At 46.1% G+C, this 20,089-nt stretch overlaps 1 protein-coding gene across 2 annotated transcripts in view; it reads left to right on the forward strand.

Moving 5' to 3' along the window:
- Positions 1–20,089, forward strand: part of LOC118218490 (protocadherin-15-like) — a 242,525-nt gene that overhangs the window by 77,956 nt on the left and 144,480 nt on the right. For both annotated transcript variants that reach the window (XM_035401170.1, XM_035401171.1), the window contains one exon: positions 6,707–6,828. In XM_035401170.1, the coding sequence (XP_035257061.1) occupies positions 6,735–6,828 (94 nt within the window). In that variant the 5' untranslated portion in view covers positions 6,707–6,734. The remainder of the gene's footprint in view (positions 1–6,706; positions 6,829–20,089) is intronic.

Consider the following 20,089-nt stretch of genomic DNA (forward strand, 5'->3'; position numbering starts at 1 on the left):
TTGGAATGTTTTTCAAAATTCTAAGTCAGTGTTCTAGAACTAATCGCTTTCAATTACCAGTAGTAATTATTACGTCTGAATTAGAATGTTCAGTTCGGTTGATCTGGTTCATTATCCGGCTGCTTCCTGCCTGAATCCCAGGCTATGTGATGTAATTCCAGGGCGAGGGTCTTCTCTCTCTCTCTCTCTCTCTCTCCTGTGGGAAGCGCCTGCGCTCGCTCACAGTCTGGAGAGAACGCGCTCAAGCACAAGGCCGTTTGTGTGTCAGGCCTACCGCCAACGTCAGAGCGCAGAGAAGAGACACGTAGGCTGGACTTCAATCAGCGTTAAGAATCTTTTTCTTCTTTCACAAGCACAGCATTGGAATGTTCAGCAATCACTGAAACCGGTAAAACCGAACTGACTTTATGAAGTTTTTTTTTTTTTACAGTGTTTTTGTTTGCTTGTTGGTCAAAATGAAGGACAAATGTTGATTGAATACGGGGCCATAGTAAATTGCCAAAAAGAGCAGGAAGAGAAAGTGTGAGAAAAAGCAGTCGAAAAACCTTGAGCTCATCCCTGTGATGTTTAACAGGCATTGATAACTCAATAAAGGCAGAGCATTTCGCCTTGATTTCAACGAGTGGAAATCTCCAGAAACAGTGGCCTGAGTAAACTGAGCCCATTCTTCTTCCTTCCACGCAAAGGCCTTGCAATGTCCTGCCGCTGATCGTGACAAACCAGGCGTATAACCGGTTATCGGATATACGGGCACGTTTGGCCGTCCGGAGGGAAACTGCATTCATTTACCGGGAGCGCAGTGCCCTGAAATGGCAGTTATTTAAGCCAGCAGGTCTTTGGCAGAATGCAGAGGCGTCTCTCACACTTTTTTTTGTGACATTTTGTGGTTTGTGAAGCCTCAGTCTCCCGCCATTACCTTCTTATTGGTTGTTACGTCTGAGTTTGCCGTTGGGGTTCTGCATAATGCTGATTGGTTGATACTGATGTAATTCAGATGTCACTTATTCAGCTGATTCAGTTATCATTCCCTTTATCAATTTCGGTGCCGATAAGCGGCTGTCCAAAAGATACGTCGGAAAGTCTGGGAAAATCTGGAAGAGTTACCAGTGGGGCTGTCACAAAATGAACAGGGAACGTCTCCAAGACACGAAACCGGTTACCATTTGCTGCGGAGTCATATTATGGGATGGCGTGCCTTCAATTCACGGGGCTTTATGTCTGTCTGGGATGGAATTGCATTTGCGAGCAGACGCAAGATGTCTACGGGATTTTATTTCTGAGGTAAATCTCCATATTAACATGGGCGTGGATGTAAATCTTCCCTGACAGTTGAAGAAAGAAAATTGCTTTTGTGTGCGAAGAAAGTGTCTTTCAGTCGTGGTGAAAAAGGGAGAATATGTTAGGGAAACGGTTGGGTGAGCTGCAGAACCTAGACTTTGAGTACAATACTCTTAATATAAAGACATTTATAAGTGCTTGACAATGGTGCACTGTATCATATTTCTGATGAATGGCACTAATGGTTCTCCTTCTAGACTTAACAAAATTCATTTTACACTGTTTTAAACCGATAAATGCAATTACGAAAAAGTCATGTTTTTCTTCCGTTTTCAGCCTACGACTTATTTTTTTGTCTAAATAAGTAAATTTGCTCGAGTCGTATTAGTGACGTTCATCAGTTTGTTAAAGCGCGGGCAAACATGGCCTCTCCAGAGCACGTGCGGTCAGGAGCCCCTCCTTTTAACCCTGCTCTACATCGCCTCATTCGTCCTACAGCAGAGGAGGAAACTGGAAGCTGCTTGAGCTCTTCCACAATGAGACATGGGGAAGGATGAATTAATTAATTAATTAATTTGACAATTTAAAAATGACATTTTATAAGACTGCATAGCAGACAGTAATCCTTTAAAAATTCCTGAGGATAGAAACACATGAAAGCCAGCAGACTTACTATTTCCATTGTGGTCCTCTAACATTCAGACATAGACATGACAAAACATCCAAATACAATACAGTTAATGCAATGCGATCGGATATGACAGAGCAATAAAAACAGTCACCCACAGGACAGACAGCATACTGGCAGACCGGCAGATTATATTATAAAAACAATGGCGGAAGCCCTGCAGAAGGGATCCATCCCTCCATTTACTCCACCCTGGCTAATCGCGCACACGCTGCGGTCGGCACGGGAACCGCGCGGGCGTGTCACTACCAGGAAACGGTTGGAGGAAGAACTCCCCAGGTAGTCATATAAAAAAAAAAAGACTTTTGGAAATGTTCCCTGAGCTCACTTTCTGAAGACGGGATTTTCTGTCTCTGTTTGAAAACTCCTCCTGCAGTCTCAGGGATTATCCTGAGGTTCCTGCTCGTGCCTTTTCACGGTGTCCTGCTTCACTGAAACCACAGCGTATAAAGTTATTACTGCAATAACTGCGAACATCGTTGGGCTTCATTGTCACACTATGGCAGTGATGTATCGCCCCGTTGCGTGCTAGCTAGCCTTGTGGCAGACTTGATAGCGGATAACCATATGCGTTTTTGAAAGCCTCCGCTTTGTTAACCATTTTGTATGTGATTAATATTGTGCATCAGCCAATGAGTTTGGTTTAAAAGTGAGGACATTCTTTGTGAGTGATCTGTAGAGTACCTGCAGCTAGATGCACACGTACCTGGCTCTACATCCAGAAGTATTAAGGCTTCTGTGTGTAGGCTTTAAATCATTAGCTCACGTTCACTGGAACTGGTACTGGTACCGAGTGCATCTGTGTCCTGTTTGTTTTTTGTTTGGGCCTTGTTTGAAATCACCTTAGTCTTTCCCTGGGCAGCATAACATACCATAACAGCAAAGCCATTTTTTAAATATAAACCACAGGCCTTAATTCAGCCTACATTTTCATTCAATTTAATGTGACTTTTTTTTTCAGTGCAATTTTTCAAATTTTTCTCATGAATTTTGTTGTTGGTGATTGTGCGTGTGAGGAAACACTTTAATTTAATTGTGAGTGAGTCTGAGTGAGGAATGCTGACTGAATGGAGGCCTGCTCCTGTCCTGGCAGTGACTCGCATGCTGATGACTGTTTGTTTTAAATGATAATCAAGTCATTAAGCCGGTCCGTGTATTATCTGAGCGTGTCATTTTCCTTTGACAAGCGAGAGTCGGGTGAAAATAAGTTTAATTAACGGAATAGCTGTCCTCTTTATGCTAAACCAGATGAGATGAGCCTTTTCTCCTTTAGACATAAAAAAAAAATCCAAGATGTGCAACACATTGTCACATTGCTCACGGAGATTGAAGTGTAGTACTCGGGGGAATTCAGTGAAAAACGGCCAAACAAGTGATGTAGCACCTGCTTTTGGTCTGCTGTGGAATATTAAGCAGCCAGAGAGAGAGTCAGAGAGAGAGAGAGAGAGAGAGAGAGAGTCAGAGAGAGAGTCAGAGAGAGAGAGAGAGAGAGAGAGAGAGGGAGGGAGAGAGAGTGAACGACTGAGTGAGTAAGCGAGTGAGTGAGTGAGCGAGTGAATAGATATCAACAGGGTTAATTCATCAATATATTTATCGAACAAATAATTTCATATTAGGCCTATTTCTCACACTTCCATATAGGCTATGAGTTTGGCATTTATATTTTAAATGATTTTAATGAATGTATATGATATATCTTTAATGAAACATTTAAAAATAATAAAAATATCTATCAGAACAATGTAGCTTATATTTTTTCGCGGACCCCAGTTTGAGAACCGCTGCGCTGGAGCGTGTGAATATCGAGCCTGCAGAATGCTGTAGCTCCGGATGAAACTCAAACCGGATTTGGGTTTACCACGTCTGTCCGATTTGCACCGAAATGCGACACGCATCGGATTTGTCAAGAAGTCGTCGGATGTATGTCACGTAAAAAAATTTTTTTAAAAAGGCTAATGCAAAAAAAAAAAAGAAATAGAATAAATAAAAGCGGGAATGTATTTTCCTTTGGGGTGTGTGCTGGGGAGAAACGGCGGAGCTGCTGCTAGCGTGCGGCTGTGAATTCGGAGGGGGCGGCGCGGGGCGGCGGAACATCGGAATTTCAGATGCCCTCGCGGTAATGCAGTTGCCACGGTCACGGCTCGGTCGCGGGAAGAGACTTCAAAGGCCCGCTGCATCGCAAACTTCTTACACCCCGCGTGGGAAAACCGCGTGGGGAGACCTGTTACGCATCAAAGGCCGAATAGAACTGGCTGTCGGTTTAACAAAAAGCCCGTTTTCTGCAGTTCGGCAGGGTTATGCAAGAGCAGGAGGTCGCAGAGTAACATTCCACCCCGAAGTGGTGGTGCTGGGAACCGAAGGAAATCAGAAGCGCAACATGTAGGCCAGTGGTCTCCAACCCTGGTCCTGGAGAGCTACAGGGGTCTGCTGGTTTTCATAGTGACTCTGCACTTCATGAATCAATTAGAGCTGTTGATTACACAGTTAACTCAACTCACCTGGTGTCCTGGGTCTCAATTGGGTGCTGATTTTAAGGTGAAAACAAAAAGCGGCAGACCCTGTAGCTCTCCAGGACCAGGGTTGGAGGCCACTGATGTAGGCTGTACACGCTGAATTTAAATTCATAAATATGTAAAATGCTTATTACAGGGCAATAACACGGATTTTTCAATTCATTCGTTCAATTTCACTTCGGTTCTTGAACGGACTGAATTGAAAGGGATCTGACTCAAGCTGTTTAAAATGTACATCAATGAAAAAGCACAGTAGTAAATATTAATAAGCGCAACTGCCATTCAGGTGTTTGTGATCATTAAAGCCTTCTTGTATTTTTAGAAGACTGTTTTTTTCTCTCTCTCTCCCTGTAACAAGATGCCAAATACAACCTCTTAATCATCAATCATTAAAAGCACCACATGTCGGGTTACATTTTAGGTTGGCTTTGTCGCAGCGAATCACCTTGTTGTTCTACAGTGGCTACAGAAACAGTGCATTTCAGGTGAACATCAGACTGCAGAGAAAAAGTATGCCACCGGCTCTACTGTTTGTTCATTTTCCAGTTATTTAATTGAATTGGTTGTGTCTGTAATTTTATTCCAAACAATGTTTATTGTAGCCAAGTTACACAGGTGTGGTTGTGCTGCAGCTGTTCAGTTTTAGGCAGGGGATGGCGTCCCCTGGTTCTGGAAAAGTGCTGAGAATAATACTCAGCACTTAAGCAGCTGATTGGCCAGTTCATTCATCTGAACTGGTTTTTAAACGGGTCCAGATCGTTGAAAGTTGAAACCAGCACCAGTGCCTGTGAGCCGGAATTTGGACTTAGTTGCCTCACCGCTGATGACAGTGTGTTTTCTAGCAACGGCTGACAAACAGGATACAGAGAGCGTACCTGCGTACCTGCAGAACTTAGGACTGTACCCAGTGTCCCCAAAGGTGAGTGTGAGCAAGGTTCCGCTTTGTTGGGTGCAGGTGATGGATGACATCACTGAGGTGTGTGATGGCTGTTTTTTTAATTAAAGAAAACTTAGCCGCAGAAACCGTAGACCCGAGCTCCAGTCGAGCCCCACAATGGGAGCGTGTGCTTCGCTGTACCAGCCTGTGTGACTCACGCCTCTGCCTCCTTTTCACTGCAGACAGAACAGAGAAAGGCTGGGGGGGGGGGGGGGGGTGGGGGGAGGAGGTGGGGAAAGATCGTGATTGCAGACCTGGGGGAGGAGGAGGAGGAGGAGGGGGAGGAGGGGGGGGGGGGGGGGGTTTAATGAGTTTGTCTTTAGCTGAGCTCTTCTTTATTCGGTGTGAGACGTGTTTGGTTAGCGTGAGAGCATCAGAGCCTGGGAGCGTGTGTGTGCCTCACGCCCAAAGCGTGAGCGTCGCCAACCTTGACTCACCTTACGACACTGTGATCCAGGAGATTGCTTTTGTCTTCGCGTAATTCACTCCTTCGCCTTTCAGTCTGAGGTCGGGGTGTTTATTGGGTAAATATATCTCGCTAAATCCACGTGATTAAACACTGTAGTGTTGTTTGATTTTTTTTGCCTGTGTGTGTGTGTGTGTGTGTGTGTGTGTGTGTGTGTGTGTGAAATTAGCCTATTTTTTTCATTTGCTAGCTTAGTTCCTTCTTATTGGTAACTACTTATTAGGTAACTACCGATCATTATGTGTTCAAAAAAAAAGTTCTACTTGTAACACTCTCCTGTTAAAAACACAAGAGATGGCTTTGTCCTTAGATCAGGTTGACTGTATTCGATAGAATACATTTACTTTGAGGCAATGAAATCCCACTGTATTCACTGTGGTAGCAATTGACACGATGTAGGATGAACTAATTCTAGCATTGACACCAGTGTTAGCATATTTCAGCATCTCTCCAGGTGTGTTATCACTGGTGTGTACGTAAAGGTGTTGCTCTCCAGGTCTTTTATCACTGATGTGCACGTAAAGGTGTTTTTCTCTGGGTGTGTTATCACTGGTGTGTACGTACAGGTGTTGCTCTACAGGTCTGTTATCACTGGTGTGTACATACAGTAAAGGTGTTACTCTACAGGTCTGTTATCACTGGTGTGTACATACAGTAAAGGTGTTGCTCTACAGGTCTGTTATCACAGGTGTGTACATACAGTAAAGGTGTTGCTCTACAGGTCTGTTATCACTGGTGTGTACATACAGTAAAGGTGCTGCTCTACTGGTCTGTTATCACTGGTGTGTACATAACAATGCTGCTCTACCCCTCCACCCCTCCAGGTGGCGCCACAGTAACACCTGACAGAAGATGCGACGTGGTTGGTGGGTCTTCAGATGGCTGGGGACAGGGATCGGCCTCCTCACATTAATCACCTACAGCTGCTCACAAGAAAACACAGAAGGTAGGTTCTCTTTAATTATTTGTGTACGTGACATGATGAAGACAGTGTGAAAGGGAAAAATAATGCCCTTTTACCGGAAATGGACTTTGCGGCCAGCTGAGGTAGCAAGGCCAGGGAGTAACAATACATCGTTTTCACAGCTATTTTACCCCTAAAATAGCTGTGACTAGACTTTAGCCCGTTCTTGATGTTTGCCCATCTTTCCTTTCTTGTTGATCTGTTTTCCTGTCCTGTTGCTTGGCGATTTCTTCCCAGCCTTGGTAGCGATCAGCTGCAGTTACACCTCTAAGCTGGGGCCTGCAGTCCTGGCCCTAGAGAGCCGCAGACACTGCTGGTTTACCCTGCCGCCCATCCCTGCATCCACCAATTAAACAGCTGGTTACACAGTTAAGAGCCCGCCGGTTTTCCAGGGCTCTGATTGGCTGCCGAGGTTAAGGTGAAAACCAAAGGCCGCAGGCCCTGTGGACGTGTAGTTCCAGTGCATAGCGACAGCCTCAGGCTGGACACGGAGGACAGCCAGGCTTTGTGATGGAAAACGGCGTTGGTGGCCGATGTTTCTGCCTCTTCAGTTTATTTATGCGGTCTGTTATCACTCGTAAATCTCAGTAAACAAAGGTATTACCTATAAAACTCTCAACAATTTTTCCTCAATCTTTTTTAGTAGTGTTTCTCAATTTGTAGGGCTGTATTCACTTTAAGGTATTTGGAATCTTGGTTCTTTGATCGGTTGGTTCTTGGTTCTTACGCACGGTCTTAGATATTAAGTTGAAAATGGAACAGTAAGAATGCAATGGGCTTAAGTGATTGCTATCTGCATACTCAGAGGAAGTCCATTGATGAACATCAAAGCTTATAGTGCTGAGAGCAGACTCATTTTAAAGGCTAGCATTTCTCCTTAATGCTCTACAAACCATAACAAATTAATTGTATAATAAATCCATACATCAAGGACATCACAGGGTTTTTAATGCTGATATTGGATATGCAGTCATTGTTCCTTAAAATTTCTTCAGCTCCCATATTTTTTGGCAAAAATACCGATTGTAAATTACTTTAATTAGTTTCACGTCTTTCTAAGTTTTTGACCATGCTTCCTGTTTAAAACACTTTTGATTGCTTTTATTAATTTTGTCATGCAGTTTGGAGTGGTATATTACTACGCTCAGAACAGCATGGCAAGACTTGGCAAAGGTCAAAACTGCAGAAACTTGAGTCAGTGACATATATTCAAAAATATGCAAACAGTTCTAACGGTCTTTGAGGCACGCATAAGCATTAGCAATTCTGAAATGATTCTGTTTCGCTTGTTGATATGTTTTACACATACACACTGGATCAACAACATCTTAACAAATGGCCTGTTTGCTGTTTTGTTAATAATGACTGAACCAGGCTTGATTTATTATTCCTAACTCGTGAAATTGTTTGTTGATGCAATGTCAGGCGAGTCTCCAATTGGATATCTGAAAATCCACAATTGATTTTCTAACTGACTGAGTGCACAGTTAGGTGAGATGGTTGATTGTAGATTGTCGGTAATTGATGCTGAAAGATGTTTACTCCACATGGGCTAATGAACAGCACGCTGAGGGAGAAGGCTGATGTGCTATAGCAATCCCCTGTGACTTACAGGCTGGGATTTTAGTGGCAATGCGAACAATGAACCAATTTTCAGCATGGCCCGTTGAAGTAACCGCTTCTAAATAGATTTGTGGCGATTAACCGCACCCCACTGTGAAATCGGTCGGAAGTCTGTCTTGTTAATCATCCATCCATGTCTGAAAATGCAGGATCTTTTCTTATCTACCATTTCGTATTGTGTGGCTCTGTAAACTCCCATCAGCCAGTGCAAACCATCACGGCCTTTGTAGAGGTCTATCTGTATCTCTAGTCATTTACACATTAATGTACAACTGAATGGAATTTCACAGAACCTAATATATATATATATATATATATATATATATATATATATCAATGGCCCCTATTAGGTGGTAATATTGAGGTCATGCCAATATTGGCCAGTAGGGGCTAAAACACTCATGTATCAGCATCGACAGATTAGATTATGACGATATGATTGATATCATTGGCTGTAAATGAAAGGGAAATGCTCATAAAGCCTAGTCATAGGCATTTATTCATTTTCAAATGATCATTAATTTATTATTTATCAGCTGAAATCACAAGCAAAGTAGTATCCAATCAATGTTTGACTTGAAAATAAATACAAGAGTATTTTTTCTTCACAAACTCTGCCTTTAATTTTTAGTCAATTTAAAGACGATTACTAATTGAATCCATTCCTCAGTAGAGACTGGATTTTGAATCCGCTGAAAGTAAATAGCTAGACTCAGACATGTAAATAAAACATAACTGGTGGCATGCACATTAAATAATGTCTCCCATTCTAACTGCAAAATAACACTGTTGCAATGCTGATGTGCCAGAAAAAGTTTTACAAAAATGTGTGTGAGAATTATAGTGAGAAAGTGTTGGAGGATAATTGTTGTAATTTTCAGTAACTGCACCTTTTGTTTCAAATAATGCCGCAGTGGCACAATATTCTCACTGCCCATGTGTCTCTGTTAGTATTTCTGTTGCAGAAATTCATATTTCATTAGGGATTATTGTTTGCTTTTAGTTGTGTTAAATGTGTGTGTGTGGTGGGGGGGGGGGGGGGGTGAGTGTCTGTGTGTGTGGTGTGAGTGTGAGCGTGAGTGCATTTGTGTGTGTGTGTCTGTGTGAGTGTGTGCATGTGTGTATATGATGTGAGCGTGTGTGTGTGAGTGTGTGTGCGCGTGTGTGAGTGTGCGTGTATGTGTGAGTGTGTGTGTCTGTGTGAGCGTATGCGTGCGTGTGTGTGTGTGTGTGTATGTGTGTGTGTGTGTGTGAGAGAGAGAGTGAGTGGAATTGGCCTCACAGTAATGAAGCAAATCATTCTCCAGATGGTGAACCCACCCACCTCAGCGAACCTCCTGAAGGTCACTCGCTTTGGGGAAACCTTATTTAGTTGCAACTTTGCACTGGCCTGTCCTTATTTCACCATTTATTACATGCTTTTAAGCTTTTCAGCACACATTCCTAAGTGTTGTCAGGAAAATAATTTTATTCACACATTTTTTTTTTACCTGTAACATTGTTAGGGTGCAGGTCTATGTCATGACAATGCAGGCTGTTTTCTAGTAAATAAAATTTTTTTTTAAAAACAACAAAAATGCAGATTCATATTGTGGAGCCCTTGTACATGAGTAGTTTTATTACAAAAGCATTTTGTTGACTGAGGTAGTCATCAACTGAGGCTGCCCGCTCCTGAGGCTTTAATTGGCTGCAAGTCTCATTGGCTGAGTCCGTCATTGGCTGAGGCTCTCATTTGCTGAGTCCTTCATTGGCTGAGGCTCTCATTTGCTGAGTCCTTCATTGGCCGAGGCTCTCATCGGCTGAGTCTGTCATTGGCTGAGGCTCTCATCGGCTGAGTCTGTCATTGGCTGAGGCTCTCATCGGCTGAGTCCCTTATTGGCTGAGGCTCTCATTGGTTGAGTCCCTCATTGGGTGAGGCTCTCATCGGCTGAGTCTGTCATTGGCTAAGGCTCTTACTGGCTGAGACTCTTACTGACTCAGCCTTTGCCACTAAACCCCCCTGGTGTTCTGTCACACACTGATATGTGTACTTGGGTCGGCTCAAGTGCGGAATCCTCTTAGGGGTGCCACTCGGAGTACAGTCGAGAGATAACGGCGAAATGCCCGGCACATCGCAGGGCCCGGCACAGGAGCGCGCTTTGCCGTTTCATTAGCATGATCCGCCACAGATTCTCCACACAGAGATATTTACTCCCCCCATGACACCGTGGAGGCAGTAACCCCAGGCAAGGCTGTTCTCGGCTCTGTAATCTTCGCTGAAGCGTTATTACTCTAATGTGCGGCGCTAATCCTCCGGAGGCCCTGGATTAGCATCGCCGCGCGTTCCTTTAGCGGTAATTATCGCCGGCGCCGCGGTCGCTAATTTGAAGGCATTCCCACGTAATTGCGTGGCACAGGTGAGAATTACTGCGGCTCGGAGACGTTCAGAAGAGAAATAATGAGGCCTTGAGCAGAAGATTCACAACCCCGAGGTTATTGTGAGGAGAGACGTAGACAAAGAGCAGCGTTCTGCTTTAATGGCAGGGTAGCAGGGTGAAGGATACTGTGGTAGTGTAATGTGATTAGTGAGTGGGGTGATAGATGTTGTGGTTGTACAGTGGTTAGTGAGTGCGGTGATGGATATTGTGATTAGTGGTTAATGAGTGGGGTGATGGATATTGTGATTAGTGATGAGTGCGGTGATGGATATTGTGATTAGTGGTTAATGAGTGGGGTGATGGATATTGTGATTAGTGGTTAGTGAGTGATGTGATGGATATAGTGGTTAGTGAGTGGGTTGATGGATGTTGTTGTATAGTGGTTAGTGAGTGGGGTGATGGATATTGGGATTAGTGGTTAGTGAGTGGGGTGATGGATGTTGTGCTTAGTGGGCTGATAGATGTTGTATATGAGACACATGAACAGCGGCCCTGTTGGTCTCGGTGTATTCTAATGTACATGTTTAGTCTGGATAGACAAATCCTCCCCCTTTTTCTGCCTCCTGCGTTGTGTAGTTTTGCGTAAAATCACCTCGGCGCGGTGTGAGCAGGCAGCGATTACACAGCCTCGGTGGAGCAGGGTGCCTCTCGGGAATATCTAAGAGGTTGTCCCTTTCTTCTGTGTCCCGGCTGCTGAAACACTTATCAGTCTTTGTGCTGAGAAAGACACAGAATGGCTGTCATGCTTAATCACCGGGAACGGCTTAAAGGGAGTAAGAAAAAAAAAAACATCTCCTTTCATGCGAGTTCCTCCATCCCTCTCAATCGCTACATCTCTCATCAAACACATCCATTTTCACTGACTGCCTGATTAGTGGAACAATTTGTCGCTGTCTTCCCGGCACAGTGGGGGATTACTGGAGTTTGTGGATGGTTATTTATAATCAACGCTCAGGCCGGCGAGATTAATCGGCCGAAAACAAAAAAAAAAAAAGCGAGCGGAGTCGCCGCCCTGCTGTTGGCCCGGTCCGAGCGCACGGTTCTGCGCTTACTGAAGTTTGTGGCCATGGTGACCACCCGCAGTGATTTCCCTCTTGGCCCCTCCCCCAAGCCCTCACGTTCTCCAGCCCTGAAAGAGTCTGGATGAGGGCCATTGGAATTACCAAGATTTATCATTTTACCTCTGCGGTGGCCCTTTGATTGCCTTCCAACACAAACAGACGCACGCACACACACACAAACACAAACACAGATGCACATTCACGCACACATGCATACTCACACACATACACACGCGCGCACACACACGCCCACACATACACACACACCCGCACACACGCGCGCACACACACGCCCACACATACGCATGCACACACACACGCACGCACACACACACGCACACACCCGCACACACACACACAACCACACACGTACGCACACACACATGCACGCACACACACACACACACACACACATGCACAACCACACACGCACGCACACACACAAGCATAAACACGCACACACACACGCACACACCCGCACACACACACACAACCACACACGTACGCACACACACACATGCACGCACACACACACACACACACACATGCACAACCACACACGCACGCACACACACAAGCATAAACACGCACACACACACGCACACACACACGCACACACACACACACACACTCTGTCTGGGTTCAGCGGTAATGGCCTTCAGCGCGCGCGGGATGGCAGACGCAGCCGCGCTAACGTTCTGAAACGAACCCGCTTCGTGCAGTGTTCCTCTCAGCATGCGCAGTGTTCCTCTCAGCCTGCGCTGCGCAGTGTTCCTCTCAGCCTGCGCTGCGCAGTGTTCCTCTCAGCCTGCACTGCGCAGTGTTCCTCTCAGCCTGCGCTGCGCAGTGTTCCTCTCAGCCTGCACTGCGCAGTGTTCCTCTCAGCCTGCGCTGCGCAGTGTTCCTCTCAGCCTGCACTGCGCAGTGTTCCTCTCAGCCTGCACTGCGCAGTGTTCCTCTCAGCCTGCACTGCGCAGTGTTCCTCTCAGCCTGCACTGCGCAGTGTTCCTCTCAGCCTGCGCAGTGTTCCTCTCAGCCTGCGCAGTGTTCCTCTCAGCCTGCGCAGTGTTCCTCTCAGCCTGCGCTGCGCAGTGTTCCTCTCAGCCTGCGCAGTGTTCCTCTCAGCCTGCACTGCGCAGTGTTCCTCTCAGCCTGCGCAGTGTTCCTCTCAGCCTGCGCAGTGTTCCTCTCAGCCTGCGCAGTGTTCCTCTCAGCCTGCGCAGTGTTCCTCTCAGCCTGCGCCGCGCAGTGTTCCTCTCAGCCTGCGCAGTGTTCCTCTCAGCCTGCACTGCGCAGTGTTCCTCTCAGCCTGCGCAGTGTTCCTCTCAGCCTGCGCAGTGTTCCTCTCAGCCTGCGCTGCGCAGTGTTCCTCTCAGCCTGCGCTGCGCAGTGTTCCTCTCAGCCTGCGCTGCGCAGTGTTCCTCTCAGCCTGCACTGCGCAGTGTTCCTCTCAGCCTGCGCTGCGCAGTGTTCCTCTCAGCCTGCACTGCGCAGTGTTCCTCTCAGCCTGCACTGCGCAGTGTTCCTCTCAGCCTGCACTGCGCAGTGTTCCTCTCAGCCTGCACTGCGCAGTGTTCCTCTCAGCCTGCACTGCGCAGTGTTCCTCTCAGCCTGCACTGCGCAGTGTTCCTCTCAGCATGCGCAATGTTCCTCTCAGCCTGCGCAGTGTTCCTCTCAGCCTGCGCTGCGCAGTGTTCCTCTCAGCCTGCGCTGCGCAGTGTTCCTCTCAGCCTGCGCTGCGCAGTGTTCCTCTCAGCCTGCACTGCGCAGTGTTCCTCTCAGCCTGCGCTGCGCAGTGTTCCTCTCAGCCTGCACTGCGCAGTGTTCCTCTCAGCCTGCACTGCGCAGTGTTCCTCTCAGCCTGCACTGCGCAGTGTTCCTCTCAGCCTGCACTGCGCAGTGTTCCTCTCAGCCTGCACTGCGCAGTGTTCCTCTCAGCATGCGCAATGTTCCTCTCAGCATGCGCAGTGTTCCTCTCAGCCCGCCGTGCTCGGCCGCACCCGCCTCAGCGCTCTTAGCGCTCTGAGCGCCGCCCTTTCCCCCCCGCTCCGCGGGACCCCGGGACGTCTGAGGCACCGCTTACGGCCCCGACCTCCCTGCCGGCCGCGGCCCGGACGCCGAGCCGTTTACACGGATCACCGAAACGCGAGCGAGACGGAGCGGAGACAGACTCACAGATACCCGCTGCGGCTTCAGCTAGACTCCCCCCCCGCCCCACTCCCGCCCCCCCGCCCACTCCCGCCATCCCCGCCTCCCCCCCGCACAGCTACGCTCTCTGACCTTGTCTGGCGTCTGCCTCCTCCTCTCTGCAAAGCCGCAACGATCCCCTCGCGGCGCAATTAGCACTATAGCGACGGGAGGAGTCGCGCGGTTTCGCCCCCCCCCCCCCCCCCCCCCCCCGCGCGGCGCGTGTCCCCCCGGCCTGCGCGAGTCGTTATGGCGGCTCTGGCGGATGCTCGTGGCCGCCTCTGAAGGACTCGTGGATTTCGTGAGCCCCGTGATTGATGTGACACCCACGCCCACATTAAAGCGCAGCTCGCTTTGTCGCTGTCTGTCAGAGAGCTGCGAAGCATCACGATTACAGAATTTCTTTCTGAGGACTATTCGAATACCTTAATTAACTGACATTACTTTATTATCGCGTGGTGCGTTGCGTTTTGTCGTCTGATAGATGTTGATATGATTGCTTGATTGAAGGTTTGTTCCCCCCTCCAACAATTCTTCTTATACTTTCATGAGTTTGCCAATCACAAACATTAATAACCAAACTGGGTTTGTGTCAGAAAGCTAAACAATTGTTTATATTTGTTGGTAAATTTAAGGAGTCCCGTGGATTAAATCCAGGCCACTGAATTTAACATTGATTAAATACAGGTCTTAAGTATGGAATTAGCTAAATGCCCCATATCCAAGATCAACTTTACCTCTTATTTAAAATTTTTATTTTTCTTCTCAATAGGATGTTTTTCAGATAAGCTCATAATTTTAGCAGTTGAAATTTAAAATGGCTGTGGAATGTCAAGAAAAAAAATTGGTCACTGTAAAACCTATGAATAATTCTGTTATTTCAGTTAACTGGAAAGCATCTGTGTGAATATTGAGCAGCTTCAAATCTAATTATGATATCATTTAATATATCACGGTGTCAGGTCTGTGCTGGTCAAAAATTTTAATATTCAAATACAGAGAGCTTAAATTAAATTTCTTCTTAGTAATATATTTGCCTTGGTGCCACAGTCTATACAAATGAAGAAAAATTATGGCAACAACAAATAGCGAATGTTGATGAAAGGTATGTGTGTCCATATCATGTTATTTCTTAACAGGCATAGATTTTGTTTTCGCTTCTGTCTAATACTACTAACTACTACTACCACTACTACAGCTGCTGCTTCTACTACTACTACTGCTGCTGTTGCTACTACTAATATTACTACTGTTGCTGCTACTATTTACTACTGCTGTTGCTACTGCTACTACTGCTGCTGCTACTACTACTAATGCTACTAATACTACTGCTACTGCTACTATTACTACTGCTACTACTACTAATGTTACTAATACTACTGCTGCTGCTACTACTACTAATGCTACTAATACTACTGCTGCTACTACTACTAATGCTACTATTACTACTGCTACTGCTACTAATGCTACTACTACTGCTGCTGCGGCAGTGACTAATATTACTAATACTGCTATTACTGCTGCTACTACTTCATTTACTACCAACAGTGCTACTACAGTATATGTATAGTGTATATTTATTTGATATGGAAGACATCAATATCTAGGAGGGCCTACAAGGCATTTTATCTGAGGCCTGGTATGATTTCAAGCCATGTCAGAGCTAATGTTGGAACAGTAAATCCGTTGGGGCAATAAAACCCAGTACACATGAGATATGCATTTCCATGAGAATTGCATGAAGTGCATCTGTGCCTGCATGAGAATTGCATGAAGTTCATCTGTGCCTGCATGAGAATTGCATGAAGTGCGTCTGTGCCTGCATGAGAATTGCATGAAGTGCATCTGTGCCTGCATGCCGGTGGGGTACAGGTAATCCTTTCCCTCTCGTCTGCGCCACAGTGTGCTGATCTGTACCTGGAGGCACTATATATCCATGGGCTTCTATACCAGGTACACCTGAGTTACCGTGCTGCTGCACCTGGCTAGGCTCAAGTTTGTGTTCATTTAGAGAGAGTTCGGTGTCAACAAAACATGCTAGAAACTCAAAATGGGTTTCCTGAGTGGTTTTAATCATTGGATAAAGCTGTTATTTGTGTGGTTGTGCTGGGATCTTACCTCAGACATCACTAGTTTGGGTCTGGGATGCACCATTAGTCTACAGCAGTGACACACAGCAAGCTTTGGGGGGGGGGGGGTGTGTTGGCTTCCCTTTGCCTGGGCTTTTTGTTGTGTTACCATGGCATCGGCGCCAGCTAGAAACTAGCGGTCGTCATTGGCAGCCTACAGGTTAGCCATTGTCATTGGGAACCTACAGGTTAGCGGTTGTCATTGGGAACATACAGGTTAGCGGTTGTCATTGGGAACCTACAGGTTAGCCGTTGTCATTGGCAACAGATGCCCCTCTCTGTGGATTGGACCTTGTTTTCTGTTCATTGTGCAGCGTGGAGGATAATCACAGGTTTGTAGGTTATTGTACAGCAGGTGCTGCCTGTGGAATTAAGGGGTAGTTTAGCAAGGATTCTACCGCATAAGACATCAAACAAGAGAAAGTATCAAAAGATGAACGAGACTCTCGATGTTCATGTTACATTTCTCTGAAATATTTGAAGCCACATTTAATAATACAGTGCTACTCCTTGCCTTCTCATTCACTAGTGCACTCTTGCCTTCTGACGGGTGAATATCGAAAAGGGAGGGATTTTCGGGTCCAAAAATAGTAAAGTGCGGCATCGTCTTCCACCCGCAGCACTCCCTCGCTCCAGTCGGCCATGCGCAGGACGGGCTGGGGAAAAAAAGGACACGCATTTGCAATTCAAGTTTAGAGCTTTAGGGCAGCAACACCTTGATTAAAGTGGTGGGTGTTTTCCATTCAAGGGATGTAATTGAATGCAAATTGTAGTGGGGCAAATTAAAATGTTTAGATTGCCCTTGGAGTAACCCGCTGACTTTTGTAGTGCGTCGAGATTGTCTTTTTAAAAAATTATCAACTTTTCTGTGTTCGTTTCCATCTTTCCGTTGGATGATACTAGCATTCATTATCATCTCACTGGGTGGGATTAATAGAGCACGACATCAGCATATTTTATACAGGGGACTTTCAAAGAATACCATTAAGCTGACAGAATTAATGAAATGAAATGCAATCAGTAATGTGTTCTCCAGGTGACAGAGAGCATTCATCAATCACGGTGGATATCTCCACCCTGTCAGCAATACCACACTGAAGAACTGGCTTCCTTGATTATAGAAAGTAGCTATTCAGGGTTGGTTCAATTTAGCATAATGCAGTTTACCAAAAGACTGCCAAAAAGAAAGGCCAACTTGTATTATTGTCAGACCAGAAACGTATCTTTGAATATTTCACTTTGAATAAATATCTGTGCTTATTATGGAGACAAAAGCAAACATATCTATTCCTTCTTTTTCATAATTAAGTTTGAGTGAAAATAAAAGAAACCAACATCATAACGCTGTCCTTCATCAGAAATGTAACTCCTCTGGGTGACGGTGAGTTTTATTCAGCTCAATCTGGTGTATTTAATTGGATTATGCCACTTGTTAATAGTAATTACATAATTTAGACCGATATTTACAGATTGCCGGATTTGCCGCAGGTGGTCAGGATTCAGTTTATTAGTCATTCAGCCGTTAAATGTTTGAGGCGTCGAGCAGTTTAAGGCTTAGAGCGTGTAGTGCACCACCTTTTCCAGGAGAAAATACTGGGTATTCGATTTACAGTAGTAAAAACAAATCACAGACAAACAAAACATGGTATAGTAAGAAACAAAATGAATAGCCAATAAAAGTGCTTCATTCTGTGTTATGATAACCATAAATCAGTAACGCTTATTTTATTTTATGTACTGTCGTGTTTTATCTTTGCTTCTCCACAAAACGCAATAATTCCTCTGTTCACCTTCACTTGTAGTCTCAGGAGTCTTAATTTTCGGACGGGGAGGGAGCAGCGGTGGAGTGAGCCAGAGTTAAGATCTGTTTCTCCAGCACTGTGTGTCGGTTGACAGCTGACAGACATTGATTTTCGAGGCGATTACGCTCAGCGCACTGACTCCAATCTGTGGACGCCATCTTCCCGTCAGTGTTATCGCAGAAGGGGGTGGTGGTTGAGTGGTAGTGGGGGGTGGACGTGGCATACTGTAGCTGGTCATTTCGGCCCATGTGTCTTAGCCTCTGTTATCTCAGTCCAGAAGTTGGCGGTGGTTGAGTGGTGGTGGGGGGCGGATGTGGTGTAGCTGGGCTTTTGGGCCATGCATCTTAGCCTCTGTTATCTCAGTCCAGAAGTTGGCGGTGGTTGAGTGGTGGTGGGGGGCGGATGTGGTGTAGCTGGGCATTTTGGGCCATGCATCTTAGCCTCTGTTATCTCAGACCGTTTGCGGTAGTAAACACGGACAGTGGAGGAATCCCTCAGACGCTGTAACACCTCGGGGGTTTTCTCATGGTGGACCGATCCCATGCCACTGGATCTATTATAAGTAGTCTCATTTTTTTTAAAGCGTGTTGCATCTTCTCTCAGAAAGTACATTGGTGGAATGATCAGTAAACTTGAGGTCAGTAGGCCTGCTTGGTCTCTTAGGGTCAGTAGCATGCCTGGTCAGTGTTCATGGATCATTAGCTTGGTTGGGATCAGTAGCATGTTTGGTCAATGCTATTGGGATACAGTAGCAGATTTGGTCAGTGCTCCTGCGGTCAAAACCAAGCCTGGGCAGTGCTCTGGGGTCAGTAGCCCGCTTGGTGAGCGATCTTACGGTCAGTAGCCTGCTTGGTCAGTGATCTTGGTGTCAGTTGAAAGCCTGGTGAGTGCTCTTGCCGCTTGGTCAAAGCGATGAAACGCCTCAGTTAGAGATTATCGCCAGAGTCCACGGAGGGTGTTCAGGGCTCGGCCAGGGACCTCCGGAACCCGGGGAGAGCACAGAGGAGGACGCAGCAGTTCCACAGGCTGCCACGTCTGCTTCCCAGCAGGCTCGGCTCCTGTGCTGTCGCCATGTCGACCCCGGCTAATCAGACGCTGTCGAGGAGTTGCTTTAGATAGCGCATGTCTCACCCCCCTGCTCCCGTCCGGGACGGGATTGGGTGAGAAGGGTCAGCTGTTGTGCTCTTTATGCCTTTGGCGTGTCCCCCCCACCCCACCCCACCCACCCGCCCGCCGTTCCCCACAATGAGCTCCAGGGTTTTCAGGATTGGCTCGGGCTTTCCAGATAAGCGAATAAGCTGATAAGGAGCTTTTGTCGACAGGCGGCTAGGCTAACTTTCACACAGTGCTTTGTGTGCAGGCTCCCGGGCTTGCCCGGATTGCTGTTTCAGCCATTCATGGGAAAAGGAGGGGAGTTGAGACTGAACACCAAAAGAACAGTTTAGAGCGGGGTTGTGGAATGCTTCTAAAATCTCCCAGAGCACAGCGTGAGGCTCTTAACTGAAAGCTCTGAACATGATTCGCTTTTCTCAGTGGCTTTGCCTTTACCATTTTCCCCAGTTAGTTAAATATAACTATCGCTTCGTAATCTGTGCATTTTCCACAGTATTTTGTCCCTGTGTGTTTTCCTGGTAAACCTAAACTTGGTATCATGAAAATATCCAGTATTGTTGGGATGATACTAGAATCTTGTGTCACAACATTATGTTAAATGTTTTATCAATCTTTTAAAATTGATTTAAAATAATTTTGAAGTTCTTTCTGTCTTTGTAGGCCTGACCAGCACTGTCTGTACTGAGCCCAGATTCTGGTCTAGTAAAGGAGAAATTATATTTGTTGTGTCTGAACCTTTACAAGGAATGGCTCTCAAATATGAACTGCAAATTGGGTTAGCCTCATTAGCGTCTTCTGGGACCACACAAAAAAGTCTGCCCAGGAGTGTGATTGCTTTTTAAAAATCTTCTCCCTCACCACATTCGCCATTATTCACCTGACTAATGATGAAGAGGATTCTTATTAATTCC

Source organism: Anguilla anguilla, chromosome 18, assembly GCF_013347855.1.
Source record: "Anguilla anguilla isolate fAngAng1 chromosome 18, fAngAng1.pri, whole genome shotgun sequence".
In the NCBI taxonomy this organism is placed as follows: Eukaryota; Metazoa; Chordata; class Actinopteri; order Anguilliformes; family Anguillidae; genus Anguilla; species Anguilla anguilla.